This window comes from Asterias rubens, chromosome 14, assembly GCF_902459465.1.
Source record: "Asterias rubens chromosome 14, eAstRub1.3, whole genome shotgun sequence".
Classification (NCBI taxonomy): domain Eukaryota; kingdom Metazoa; phylum Echinodermata; class Asteroidea; order Forcipulatida; family Asteriidae; genus Asterias; species Asterias rubens.
In genome coordinates this window covers 14,113,736-14,127,677 of record NC_047075.1, presented here as the reverse complement: position 1 = coordinate 14,127,677, position 13,942 = coordinate 14,113,736, and the positions used below count along the sequence as shown (strand labels likewise).

General features: G+C 37.9%; 2 protein-coding genes across 2 annotated transcripts; both read left to right on the top strand.

Annotated features, from left to right (window-relative positions):
* Positions 1 to 3,965: 3,965 nt before the first annotated feature.
* Positions 3,966 to 6,662, top strand: LOC117299206 (the record flags this gene model as incomplete). The annotated part of the gene is made up of 3 exons (XM_033782665.1): positions 3,966 to 4,014; positions 5,245 to 5,336; positions 5,640 to 6,662. Coding segments are annotated over exons 1-3 (1,164 nt in total), but the record flags the coding sequence as incomplete, so codon positions are not given.
* A 1-nt stretch (position 6,663) lies between these two features.
* Positions 6,664 to 8,437, top strand: LOC117299205. Its single transcript, XM_033782664.1, has 2 exons — positions 6,664 to 7,333; positions 7,701 to 8,437. Exons 1-2 carry the CDS (start codon positions 6,664 to 6,666, stop codon positions 7,892 to 7,894), a joined length of 864 nt encoding a protein of 287 aa, XP_033638555.1. The 3' UTR covers positions 7,895 to 8,437.
* The last annotated feature ends 5,505 nt before the right edge of the window (positions 8,438 to 13,942 follow it).

Here is a 13,942-nt window from a genome sequence, read left to right as displayed (position 1 = left end):
TCAAGTGATAATTCACAAATGTTTTTGACTAAAAAACAATGGAAACTTTATTTGTAACTCGATATCATTGTCATACCAACTACTTCAGAATGCCCTGTGCTGGTGTTTTCCCTCCATTGTTAAGATGCAAATACGTTACTCTATCCTATTTAATAGAGGACACACAAATCAGCTGAATAAGGCTACAGTGAGGACACCCCCACATTGCGCAAACCTATTTAATAGAGGACACACTAAGTCAGCTGAATAAGGCTACAGTGAGAACACCCCCACATTGCGCAAACCTATTTAATAGAGGACACACTAAGTCAGCTGAATAAGGCTACAGTGAGGACACCCCCACATTGCGCAACCCTATTTAATAGAGGACACACTAAGTCAGCTAAATAAGGCTACAGTGAGGACACCCTCACATTGCGCAAACCTATTTAATAGAGGACACACTAAGTCAGCTGAATAAGGCTACAGTGAGGACACCCCCACATTGCGCAAACCTATTTAATAGAGGACACACTAAGTCAGCTGTATAATGCTACAGTGGGGACACCCCCACATTGCGCAAACCTATTTAATAGAGGACACACTAAGTCAGCTGAATAAGGCTGCAGCGAGGACACCCCCACATTGCGCAAACCTATTTAATAGAGGCCACACTAAGTCAGCTGAATAAGGCTACAGTGAGGACACCCCCATATTGCGCAAACCTATTTAATAGAGGCAAACTAAATCAGCTGAATAAGGCTACAGTGAGGACACCCCCACATTGTGCAAACCTATTTAATAGAGGACACACTAAGTCAGCTGAATAAGGCTACAGTGAGGACACCCCCACATTGTGCAAACCTATTTAATAGAGGACACACCAAGTCAGCTGAATAAGGCTACAGTGAGGACACCCCCACATTGTGCAAACCTATTTAATAGAGGACACACTAAGTCAGCTGAATAAGGCTACAGTGAGGACACCCCCACATTGTGCAAACCTATTTAATAGAGGACACACTAAGTCAGCTGAATAAGGCTACAGTGAGGGCACCCCCACATTAAACATCTAACCCATCGAATAGGACACATTAAATACGGCAAAAGCAGGCTTGCAAACATTTTTTTTGTACATTTTTCTTTAGGGAAGTATAGATTCCTAATGAAATCATAAGAAACTTCATTTATTTACTTTATGGGACATTCAATTGTCCTTGCCAAAGCAGATTAAACACTCAAATCATTCTGTTTATGTATGAAGGGTCAGACAAAACTGGCATCTAAATAAATCAGGCAAAGGATACTGTTTTTGGAATCATGAACTAGAATATGGAGTTTAATAATAGCACTCATACAAAGTGGACCTTATTAGCTTATAATAAGTACTGTTACGATGTCCTAAGAACACTGCCAGGATCGTCTGTAATAAAGTAACGTTTTTCTGAGGAGATCGTAAGGGGCAAAGTCGACCGGACCTCCCCAAAGTCTTGTTGCCCCTCTGTGCGATTCACAATTTTATTGCCTTTACACCCCCCACCTCTGCAATCCTGAGAGCACCACTGGTTTATGTTTGTATGAGACATTAAGATTCCTTTTTTAAATGAAATTTCTTTGTCAAAACTTGTAAAAGGCGCTCAGATGGCAAACACAGTTCTTTGCTGCATTCATTTTCCAATATATATTTTTCAAATTATCACTTTTCTATAAACCTCACAATAAAAGGGTGTAAAATGCTATTTAATAGTTGATACCTTTCTAAAAGCAAAATTCTTAAAGCCGTTTTGATTGATCATCGTACAGACTGAGCAATGAATTCTAAAATAAGTGTGACATCATTGGGTATATTTTGATGTTACTATATTTTGCACTGAAAGGGCACACTATATAATGGTATTTTACACCATTTTAACCAACGTGAGGTTAGAGACTTCTTATGTTTCCACTTTCACAAGGACTCTAACCGTTGGAGAATAATTGCAGCATACAAAATGTACTTGAACTTAAGCCCTACCCGAGTACACAAACCGTATTGCACATGATTATTGCAATCACAATATAAATCAAGAGGGGCTACAAAAAGTGCCTAACAAGATCACGGATTAGTAGTCCCTTCAATACAATCTGGGAATCATGGGGGTCTGTTGTTGATCATCTGAAAAAAATGCAATGTCAGCACAATTAAATATCAACATTGAGAAAATCAAGTGAATGTATTGACCTAATGCCAGAAGTGACATTGCATGTGAATTGGGTGATTCACATGCAATGTCAGTTGAGTACAGAGCATGTGAATTGGGTGACTCACATGCAATGTCAGTTGAGTACAGAGCATGTGAATTGGGTGATTAACATGCAATATCAGTTGAGTACAGAGCATGTGAATTGGGTGATTCACATGCAATATCAGTTGAGTACAGAGCATGTGAATTGGGTGATTCACATGCAATGTCAGTTGAGTACAGAGCATGTGAATTGGGTGATTCACATGCAATGTCAGTTGAGTACCTAGCATGTGAATTGGGTGATCCACATGCAATGTCAGTTGAGTACAGAGCATGTGAATTGGGTGATTCACATGCAATGTCAGTTGAGTACAGAGCATGTGAATTGGGTGATTCACATGCAATAACAGTTGAGTACAGAGCATGTGAATTGGGTGATTCACATGCAATGTCAGTTGAGTACAGAGCGTGTGAATTGGGTGATTCACATGCAATATCAGTCGAGTACAGACCCATTTATTAATCATTTCATGTACTGATTCAGAGCACAAACTCTGCAAATTTTTCCCACAATTATTTTTTTCAACACAACTTTTATAACACAAAATCTCAAAGGGGTTGTAAACAATCCTCTAACACAGCGTTTTAAACGATGATCTGCACTGGAAAGCAACATAATGTACTTGTACATGTTTGAATGTTTTGGACATGTAGCTCTTCTACATTTTTGTGATTTTACTTCTGTTGTTACGGAGATAGTCCTTAATTTTTCGCCAAGTTCTTTCTTGCAGCAAGGGATGCTCTCTCTGCACCTTCTCAATGTCAGCCTTACCAGGGAGACGGAACAGCAGAATCGGTTTTAGTGAATGCACTGCCTCGATCTCATCTTCAGTCAATGGCCTTTTTTTACCTTTTGGTGCTGAAATAATACAATATAAAAACATGTTATAAGACATGATACAATTATTTTTAGTATTTTTGTCTTGAAATCGCCAAAATACCTAAAGGGATAAGACTTTAAGATTTGCATTGTGAAGAGACAAATAAGGTTGATGGTGACACCATGCATGATCTCTCTTTTGAGAAAGAGTGGTGGCTCTGAGAAGAGCCGTTGGAAGAGCTGTTGAGAAAACCAACAGCTCTTCTCAGAGCCACCACTCTTTCTCACGGCTGTTTCAATCCCATGCACTGTGCGTTAAACAAGTGTTCAAGTTTGTTTGCTGCAGAAAGTGCACAAATTTTGTTTCCTCCAATTATTACACAGAACGTCATCATTTGTTTACACTACAACCCCTCTCAACAGAGAAATGTAAAAGTTGATGTAATGCCCCGTTTCTTTAATTCATCCACGTCCCAGTATTTACCATGCCACTTTGTGTATACATAATTGTGTTTTCTACCAGGATTTAGACGTTTCTACTAAGCCCGGGAAGGGACAGTGGTAAGAAAAAAATATGCAGGGGCTAATTCGTTCGCACGGTTAAGTAATCCGTTCGAACGAATTAATAATCCGTTCGCACGGTTTAGTAATCCGTTCGAACGAATTAGTAATCCGTTCAAACGAATTAATAATCTGTTCGCACGGTTTAGTTATCCGTTCGAACGAATTAGCAATCCGTTTGAACGAATTAGTAATCCGTTCGCACGGTTTAGTAATCCGTTCGAACGAAATAGCAATCCGTTTGCACGGTTTAGCCAAAGCATGAAATGGCGCTGCACGCATGCGTAAGCGATCCCCTCATAACAACACTTTGCTTCAAGATGGCGGAGGGCCGCGACACAAGTTCTGACTCTGATGATGACCGTGTTGGTAAGTTTGTCAACAGATGCATTGCTAATTGAAAAGACAAGGTTGGACACTTAAAAGGTCCCGTAGAGATTACATAGAGTTGTCGGTATAGGTGTATATTTGTTATAATTCAGGGTAACGTCATTATCACTCTGGTTTACTGGTCTCTGTATCAGACCAGCCATCGATTCCACCAAACTCTTCCTAACTTGGGATTAATCTTAGGACTTAGGACGAGTCCCAGCCTTGCACTGAAACATGCAAACCTTAAGATTAATCCTAAGTAAGGACGAGTCAATCGCCCCAATTCGAGATAGGATAAATCCTAGTGTTTCGTGAAATCGGCTGCAGGTAAGAATGTTATGTTACATAATGCAAGTAGGCCACTTTGCATTGACTGGCACCGGCCACAGGATAGTTACGATTATAAAAACTATGGGCCTGAAAAGGCTTGTGTGTTGTGTATGACGGCAAAAAGGTTATGAGAGTAAGCATATCACAACATACCCAAAATCCTCCTCAAAACTTTGGTCGGATCTGAAGATTTCTCCTTCACAAAAGTCATTTTCATTTCTGCTAATATATATTTATGTGCATAAATAATTTAGCGTGATGATAAAATAGCTAAATGTCACCCATGTTGAGGTAAACACGTGTGTAGTCATTGTGTAAAGGTGTTATCAAGCACTCCACAAATTTGTTGTTCATATGCACTGGGCCGTTCCAGGTAGTGACAAGTCTTCCCCAGTGGCTTTCAGAACATAGCATTACCATAATTATGTATTACCCATGTTGCTATACAAAATACTGGTGAAATTGTTTCACTGTTGTATGAGGACATTCATAGTAAGGCTAGTATACTTTTGGCTGTTGCAATTTATAAAATGTATTGTCAACCGTGGTGATACACCGTTACCTTTTATACTCTGAGTCATTGGAGACACAAGACACAAAGTTTTGACGTTTTGCCACAGCTTCAATTAAATTTTGTTTTGAAGTTTCGCCAGATACCAAATCTTGTTTGGGCAAGCTGGAATCAACATCAGGGCTAACAGACTTTAATTAATAATTATAACATATCCAAAGGACACCTGCAGTCCAGTGGACCGCATTATTTTGTGTGCATTGCAATGGTTCAAACCATGACTTAAAATTGTGATAAAATCTCACATTAAAATTAAAACTAAATAAGTATTTACTTTTTGATGTTTGTAATAAAGAAATTTCTTAATGTTTTGTCTCAACATGCAGAAATACCAGCTTCTAAGAAGGTTTTTTTCAAGTTTCTTGCTGAGGAGAGAAAAATTCCGAAAGAGACATTGAACATCATGATTGCTGAGAAGGTGTGTTTACCAGATGCCTGCTGAGTACAATTTTAATTTTAATTTATCATTAAAGTGTGGGAAAGAGTTAAAATGTTGCTTTTGGACAAGGGCAGCACTGAGATTGTTTTCTTGAATTGTACACTTATAATTATTTGGTGATTACCAAAATTTAGATTGGTTGTTATAAAAAGAATGTATTTTGTTTTTGCTTGTTTAACAATGTATTCAATATATATATATTTTTAAATTTGTTGTTGTTGCCGTTGGTGGTATTTTTTGTACCAGAACTTTACATAATTCCTTCATTTGTTTTATTCCTAGCTGGACTGTGTGACAGTAGCTGATATGTCTGATAAAGATCTGCAACAATTTTTGCCAAAGCTTGGTGACAGAATAGCAGTCCGGCAGTATTGTTGCAGAGAAAAAGAAGTCAGTTCTAAGGATGGAGCTGTTTGTAAGGCAACCCTTAGTTTAATGGAAAAAATTCGGGGAAAAAAACGTAAAATGTTTGGTGGAAACTTAAAGGACAACCGAAGTAGTAAACTGACTGGAAATACAAACGCTGTTAGACAGAAACGCCGTTTTGAGATAGGTTGGAAGGATTTCAATCGGGATTGTTTTTCTCAGGTCAGGCAGCAAAGAGGAGGTGGAACAAGACATCTTAAACTCGATAAAGATGTAACAATGGCAGAGATAAAAGACATTGCCATAAAACTGTTCTTTCCAAATGGAAAATCAAAACTTGGAGAAATAAAAGAGTTTGAAATTACACTGAGAGACCACCAGGATAATATGTTAGATCCATCAACAACATTGCTTGAACTTATTGAGCTCTTGAAATTAAAAATGTTGAGAATTTACATATTTACCAAGCGTATAGAAGAAACAGATTTTCCAAAGTCATCCTCCATCACTACAACTAGCTCAGTTGTTCCACCGAGCTCGCCTGAGACGCCTGAGACAAGAGATCAATCTGAAGACGAGGATCAATCAAACATCGCAGGACCTTCTAGACCTTCAAATAATTCTGAGCCTTTCCTCGAGTCAATCTTACTGTCTTCAGATGACGAAGTTCTATTCGGAGGTGGACTTATCAATGAAGAAATGTTCCATGACACTCTCACATATGATTTCCTCAGTGACAACCTTGAAAACGTTCGTCCTTCTTCCAGCGAGAGGAATACCTCAACACCAGGAAACAAAATTCAAAGAATCAAACTCCATCGGGGTCAGGTTTTTGTAGAACTAAACAATGCTGTCAAAAACGGCACAGTATCATCGAATGATGCCGTTATTGAAGTCGAGATGATTCTACCTAATGGAACTGTTGAAAAAGGGGAAGATAATGGGGGGGGTCTTCAGAGACGCTCTCGCCGAATACTGGGAAACATTCAACAAGAAATGTGCAACAGGAAGTATCATAACAGTTCCAGTAACCCGACATGACATGAAAGAAACGTGGAAATATGTTGCTGAAGTTATGATTATTGGGTATAAAACAGTGGGTTATTTCCCCATCAAACTTGCAAAACCATTCATGAATCATTGTTTTGGACATAAAACACAGGAAGACGAGCTTGTAAAGACATTCTTGCAGTTTATTCCGGACCACGAGAAAAAGATCATTGAGCAAGCTCTTACAGATTTTCAGAGTGTTAGTGAGGATGACGAATTTTTGGATATGCTGGATTCCCATGAGGTGAAACCCTGCGTACGTGAGGACAACTTCAAAACAATCTTGTCAGAAGTGGCTCATAAAGAACTGATCCAGGATACTGCATACATATCAGATTGCTGGCGGGTTCCTCTCAAACAACGTTTGACACAACTACTACCAAAAGGGGGTCTGGATGAGTTGTATAACAAGCTAAAGCCCACACCCCACAAAGTGACATCCATCCTGCAGTTTGAGGAACATCTCGAGCGAAAAGAGCAGAGCATCTCTACTTTCTTGAAGAAATACATAAGGCAATGCCCTGAGGAACGTCTTCTAAGGTTTCTTAGATTTTGCACAGGTACTGCATTTTTTATTTAGACGAAAACACTGACTCTGCTTTTTTAAATTCAAATAAATCATTAACATGACATTTTAAACTCCATGTTAGTGTAGTCTAACCTGAAGGAAAAGTCAGTTGTACACGTAGGTTTCACTTAAAAAAATGAAGGTATATTACATGATGTACATTCTATTATTGCGTTACTCGGTTATTTTCTGGGGTTTAAGATTAATTGTACATTAACATTATTTTGATAATTATATGTTGCAAAAAGATTGCTTGAACATTGATATGCGTCTCTCAAATGTAGTTTTTCAATTTGTACACTCAGTAGACGTTGTGCACTGTATTTGAGTAATGGATGATAAAATCGTTCTTCTAACAGGTGCAGATGTCCTGATTGCATCATCTATTAAGGTGAGGTTTGTAGAACCACTGAGTGACTTCTCAAGAACTCCTGTTGCACACACCTGCGGTTATGTGCTTGAGTTTCCCAACAGCTATGGCTCCTACTTAGAGTTGGCAGAAGAATTAACCGAGCTCCTTGACTCAAAAGTATGGGTAATGGATATCGTATAAATCAGTAAGCATGAGATAAAGTAAAGTAGCCATTGTAATAATATATGCATTTAGGTTTTATGCTCAACTCTATTTTACTCCTTTTTTTTAAATGCGTCAGTGTCTTCCATCGTGTTCATATAAGAAGTTCTCTAAACCATAATGTTCAATTCGGCACAATTCACAGTGTGTCCATAGTTCATGCACAGTGCAAATTCATTAACAGTTTATGTTACCATAGTTTGACCATTATTACCATTGGAACAATCATAGGCTGTTTAGGTCATAGGTCAATTTAGTGTCACAGAAATGGATGGAAGACACAAATACTTTTCTCAGTTGAGAAATAATTATTTTTCCTAATTTTATTTGAAAGCTTATGTATCTTTTTTTTTGTGGTTGCATGATATGCACTGTGTACCAATCTAAGTTTCCGATCCAGCAGTCTAAGCCCCTTATTATTTAGAAAAATAAAAGCTTATAACTGATTTGCAGGGAGTGCTCTTATTACTGTTATCTAAAGGTAGTTCTTCATGAAGAATGACTGGGAATGGATGAAAAACAAAAAGGTTTGATAAAATAACTGATATTTGTGTACAAAGAAGAAGAAAAATGCTTCATTGTAGATAGACAGTTACGTGTTGTTTTTTATACTCGACAAAGAAATCGATAGACAACTGAAAAACGGTTGACATTTATGCAAAGATACATTACAATTTAATGGTTGTTAAACAAATTGAACGAGTCATGCTTGCGTGTTCATAACACTAATTGTAAAGACCAACCCCCCCCCTTACAAATTCGGGCATGTGAAAACATTTAATTGTTCTTTCTTTATTCTAAACAGTTGATGATGTATATTTTTAAAAGTATTGATAACAACAAATCATAGGCCTAGCCTGGAAAGTATTTTCCCAGCCAGTGACGCAAACGGTGGTTCAGCAGTTAAAGTACATTATACGACTTTATTAATGCACACAACATAAAATCGTCAAAACCTACATACACAAATTAGACAAGTAAAATGAAAGTATCAAACATTTCTGAGCTGCTGTAGGGGTAGTATAAATCGTTTTGAAAGCATTTTATACAGTTTAAGTGTTATATAAGTGTTGCAGTTTTCTTGTAGTTTTTAAGAGTTTTAACAGTATATCACTTTGTGTTTCTCCCGGGACATTTATGATTTGTTGGCGTATCTATAGTGAAAGGAACCTATAGAAAGAACATATTTTTAAGTTAATAATTATTTCAAGTCTGTTTTCTTCCTAGCTAGAATTACTTTGAAAATATTTTCTGATATTTCCAACAAAAACTTGAATTTCATTCCAATATTTCAAACTCTCTATAACTAAGATGGTCACACCAAATGGCGCACCCATTGCGGGAACTTAAAGGAACACGTTGCCTTGGATCGGGCGAGTTGGTCAATAAAAAGCGTTTGTAACCGGTTGTTATAAAATGCATATTATGGCTAGAAAGACATTTTAAAAGTAGAATACAGTGATCCACACAAATAGGCCTCGAATTGCGTGGTTTTCCTTTTACATCGTGAACTAACACGGTCGGCCATTTTGTGGAGTCAAATTCACAAAATGGCCGATCGTGTTAGTTCGCAAAGTAAAAGGAAAACCGCGCAATTTCGAGACATAATTTTGTGTGGATCACTGTATTCTACTTTACTAACATCTTTCTAACATAGGCCTATGCATTTTATAACAAACAGTTACAAACGCTTTTTATTGACCAACTCACCCGATCCCGATCCAAGGCATAGTGTTCCTTTAAGCACCACCCCCCCCCCCCAAACAAACACACAGGCAATAATGTCATTTTTACAAATGAAAACAAAAAAAATAATAACAGTTTGCAAGGGGGAAAAGCTAACTTTGTTACCGTGGTGGTGGTAAAGTAAACAGATGGTGGTGGTGGTGGTTGGGGGGGGGGTATTATATAACGAGCACATTTTCTGTCTGACAAACTAACTAATGATACAAATTTAAATGTCAGATCCTAAGTTTACATATAAATAAAACATAAAAATAAAAACATTGTTTAGCAAGACATCCTGTGCGCCACTTTTAAACGGTGTATAAAGAAACACGTTTGTATTATACATTTGTAACTGTCCTAATAAAACTATAGCCTTACCATTGAGTTGTCATGCTGACAGGGCCCAATTTCATAGAGCTGCTTAAGCAGAAAAGAAGCTAAGCACAACAAAATTATGCTTACCAGAATAAGGTAACCAGCCAAAATACCATGTCACATGCACCATTTCTTAATGCCTGCTCATTTTGCTAATCACACATTGTAAGCAAAATTACCTGCTTAAGCAGCTCTATGAAATAATTTGGCCCTGATCTTGTCTGAATGGCATACATTCACGGCAATTAATTTGTTGAACATTTTGCCACGATGCACTTTTTAAAAGATTGTTTACACTATTTTGTTAATCTGTTTTCTGTATTCCATTGTTAGTGTTTACTTGCCGTTTGTTTCAATAAAAAAGAACACATCAATTCGCCAAGAACTTATTACTTGTCATTCTTATACTTTAACGGCGTCTTAAAAACTGTTGTCAGTTTGCACATTATGGCGAAGTGGCTCAATATTGAGCATTCATCACTTGCTTAACAACACATGGCGGCCTACTTTATTAATTTTAGACAATCGGATTGAAATGAAACGACGATCTCTTCTTCAGCTTTTCGATACGTATACACTTTAGACTTTATTCACAAGTGTATGATTTATACTTACTTTTTAAACAGTATATTGACCGTAACTAAATTAGATCTTTAATAAAAACGCGCTAAATGTATTTTGTACTTGCACTTCAAGCCCACATGCACTTTTAATTTGAAAGAGTTGTGTGTGTATTATTTTGAAGTATTCATGTCAAAAGCTTTGACAGAGAAGGCAGAATGCTGGTTTGCAGCTCTAAGACCACAGTCAAACACTCCAAGATCTTGGCCCAATTTTCATGGCTTTCTTACCGCAGAATTCTGTGCTTGTGATCTCCATTCTTCGCTTACAGTGAAAATGCTGAATTTCGGCGCTAGTTTAAGCAAAGAATGCCTGTGAAACGTGAAGTACGCACGCGCCCAAGAAACATTTTCGTGCTAATCTGTGATAAACACTGCTTCCATAATCGCCGATTCGTTGCTTACGGTAAACAGAGCCATGAAATTGGGGCCAGGGTTTTGGTATAGTAACATAATCGTACATAGGACGTGGAAGGCAGAGGTGGGTTGGTTATCCCATGTTTTGCTAGATCCAATTATGTTCATTTAGTATTTTCACTAATCTGAAGATTGTAATAAATGTTATTCATTTAATACTGACAATACCTCTCTCAGAACGAGGTACAATTCAGTCCACTGTAGGCATCATGTGACAAAGTAAGGTGTCTCTTTGCCATGATAAAACTGCAAAGACGGAAGACGTCCTCATCGCATGGAATCGATCCTCGGAAGATACATTCTTCCTCACATTCGTCTAAATCATCTTGAGTGATCCCCTGTGTTAGTTTTTAGTGTTATATAATTCTGGCACGAAATACATAACATTTGGTCGGCCGTGTGGTACATTTTCATTCTTGGATGGGGAAATGATATGCGTATTCCACACATCAGCTGTCCGGTCAAGTTCATCCTGAAAAAAATAGTAATAATAAATTATAAAAGTGTTAAAAAGATAATTATAATAAAATAGATTTGCACACACATATGAAATATTACTGACTCGAAAACTTTCAACTATAAAACACCAAGTTTGTCATCATGAGACCTACTCACGTTTGAAATTGACAAATTGTCATAAAAATAAGGAAAACAAGAAAAGAAAGAGCAACACAAGCAGTATAAACGGTACCTGGATTAGGCCGAGGAAACAGAAGAGAACTAGGTTCACGTCAAGAAAGGTGCCATCAAAGTATCCCTCGTTCTTCATTCCATGGAAAAATTTCCTAGCCAGAACTCAATGCATTCTTTCCTCAAAAATCCCCAAAAACTTCGATCCGTTGATTGTGGTTGCTTGAACCGTACATGAAACTCCTTTCTTCCTGCAAAGGCATCACTTTCCATTACGCCGTAAGAATCTCTGGAATTCCCCGTACATAGCAGTTCTCTGTCCCACGGTCTGCTCTTACAATTCTAGGACAGCCTTGAAGGACTTTTTACAGTTTCAACCGAAGTACCCGCCGATAACTCTTGGATCACTGCTGGTCCTGTACGGCATTTGAGCCAGCCTAGTTTTCTTGCAAACCCGTCCAATGCATCCATTAATGCACAGACCGAAGGGAGCCAACTTGTCATAGGAGTCCATGTGCCCATATATAATTTGGTCCCTTTGAGAAGTAGGACCGTCTTGATAGTCTTCTTGCACGCCGCATTTCCGTTCCAATAGGATCGACCAAAGACAAGATAACCCTGACGTGTTCTTTTCTTACATTTAGACCATTCAATTTGCATTTTTCAAACATCCATCTGTATCCATGACAAGAACCTGACCCTTGGAGTTCTCGTCTTATGAAAGCAACCACTTCTTGAAGATTGGTATAATTTTTCCGACGAAAAAGCCCTTGTCCTCTGTAAGGTCCTCTTCAAAGTTCTTTCACTTAAAAGTATTTTGTGTTTTGCAATAAGAATATTTACAATATCCTTATACTCCAGGCCAAGGTGAAAATATATCTCTATCAGTTTGTTTCGGTTGGTCATGTTCGTCTTGTGGTTGAGAATGGCACAGACTATTTGATGAATTCTGATGCTGGTAGACTATTGAAGCTGTTAGGGGATGCCGTTAGACTTTGCTCAAAAGACCTAATAGAAACAAAATAATATAAAGATGTAAAGTGCTATTTCTTTGAGAAGGAATGTGAGCATAAATCCAACGTTATGGTGGCACATAAATAAAGGAAATGTATGTACTCTCTTTCTAAATAGCAATAATCAAAGAAGCCTTCATTGGGAAGGTAGGATGAAAGTAGATGGCTCAGTAAGTTTTGGTCATCTAATGAGTCTCCATTATGCAGAACCCCCCCCCCCCCGAAAAAAACACTAAAAAAAAAAAAATAAAAAAAAACCAACAATCTAACAAACAAACAACAAACAACAAGTAACTCGCGTATTTGGGAATAATTTCTCGCTCGCTCTATTAATACTCCAATGGAGTCATTTGTTCTGTAAATCGTTACATAGACATGACACTGTTTTGTAAAACAGCGCATTCTCTCCCGCCATACCCGTCAACTATGTCACCCTTTTGCCGTCAAAAGAGTCAACCACAAGCTTTTTTAGACCCACATTCAATTGTTATAATAATTATGATAGTGTGATCTTGTGGCCAGTGCCAGTCAATACTAAAGGGCATATACGTACAAAAGTAAGTAACATTAAAATTCGTAGGTGTTTTACACAGACCAAAGTGATAATTACATTACCCTGAATCAAAACAACTATACACACTACCGACAACTCTATATAGTCTATATGAGACCTATTAAGTTTCAATTAACATGTATCTGTATCCAATCATACTGATCAAGATTGAAAAACTTACCAACACGGTCATCATCAGATACGTCAGGTTTACTTGCGTCGCTGCCCTCCGCCATCTTGAAGCAAAGTGTTGTTGTGAGGGGATCGCTTACGCATGCGTGCAGCGCCATTTCATGCCTTAGTTAAACCGTGCGAACGCATTACTAATTCGTTCGAACGAATTGCTAATTCGTTCGAACGGATTACTAATTCGTTCGAACGGATTATTAAACCGTGCGAACGGATTACTAATTTGTTCGAACGGATTACTAATTCGTTCGAACGGATTATTAAACCGTGCGAACGGATTACTAATTCGTTCCAACGGATTGCTAATTCGTTCGAACGGATAACTAAACCGTGCGAACGATTATTATTCGTTCGAACGGATTACTAAACCGTGCGAACGGATTATTAATTCGTTCGAACGGTTACTAAACCGTGCGAACGGATTATTATTCGTTCGAACGGATTACTAAACCGTGCGAACGAATTAGCCACTGATATTTTTTTCTTTCCACTGTCCCTTCCT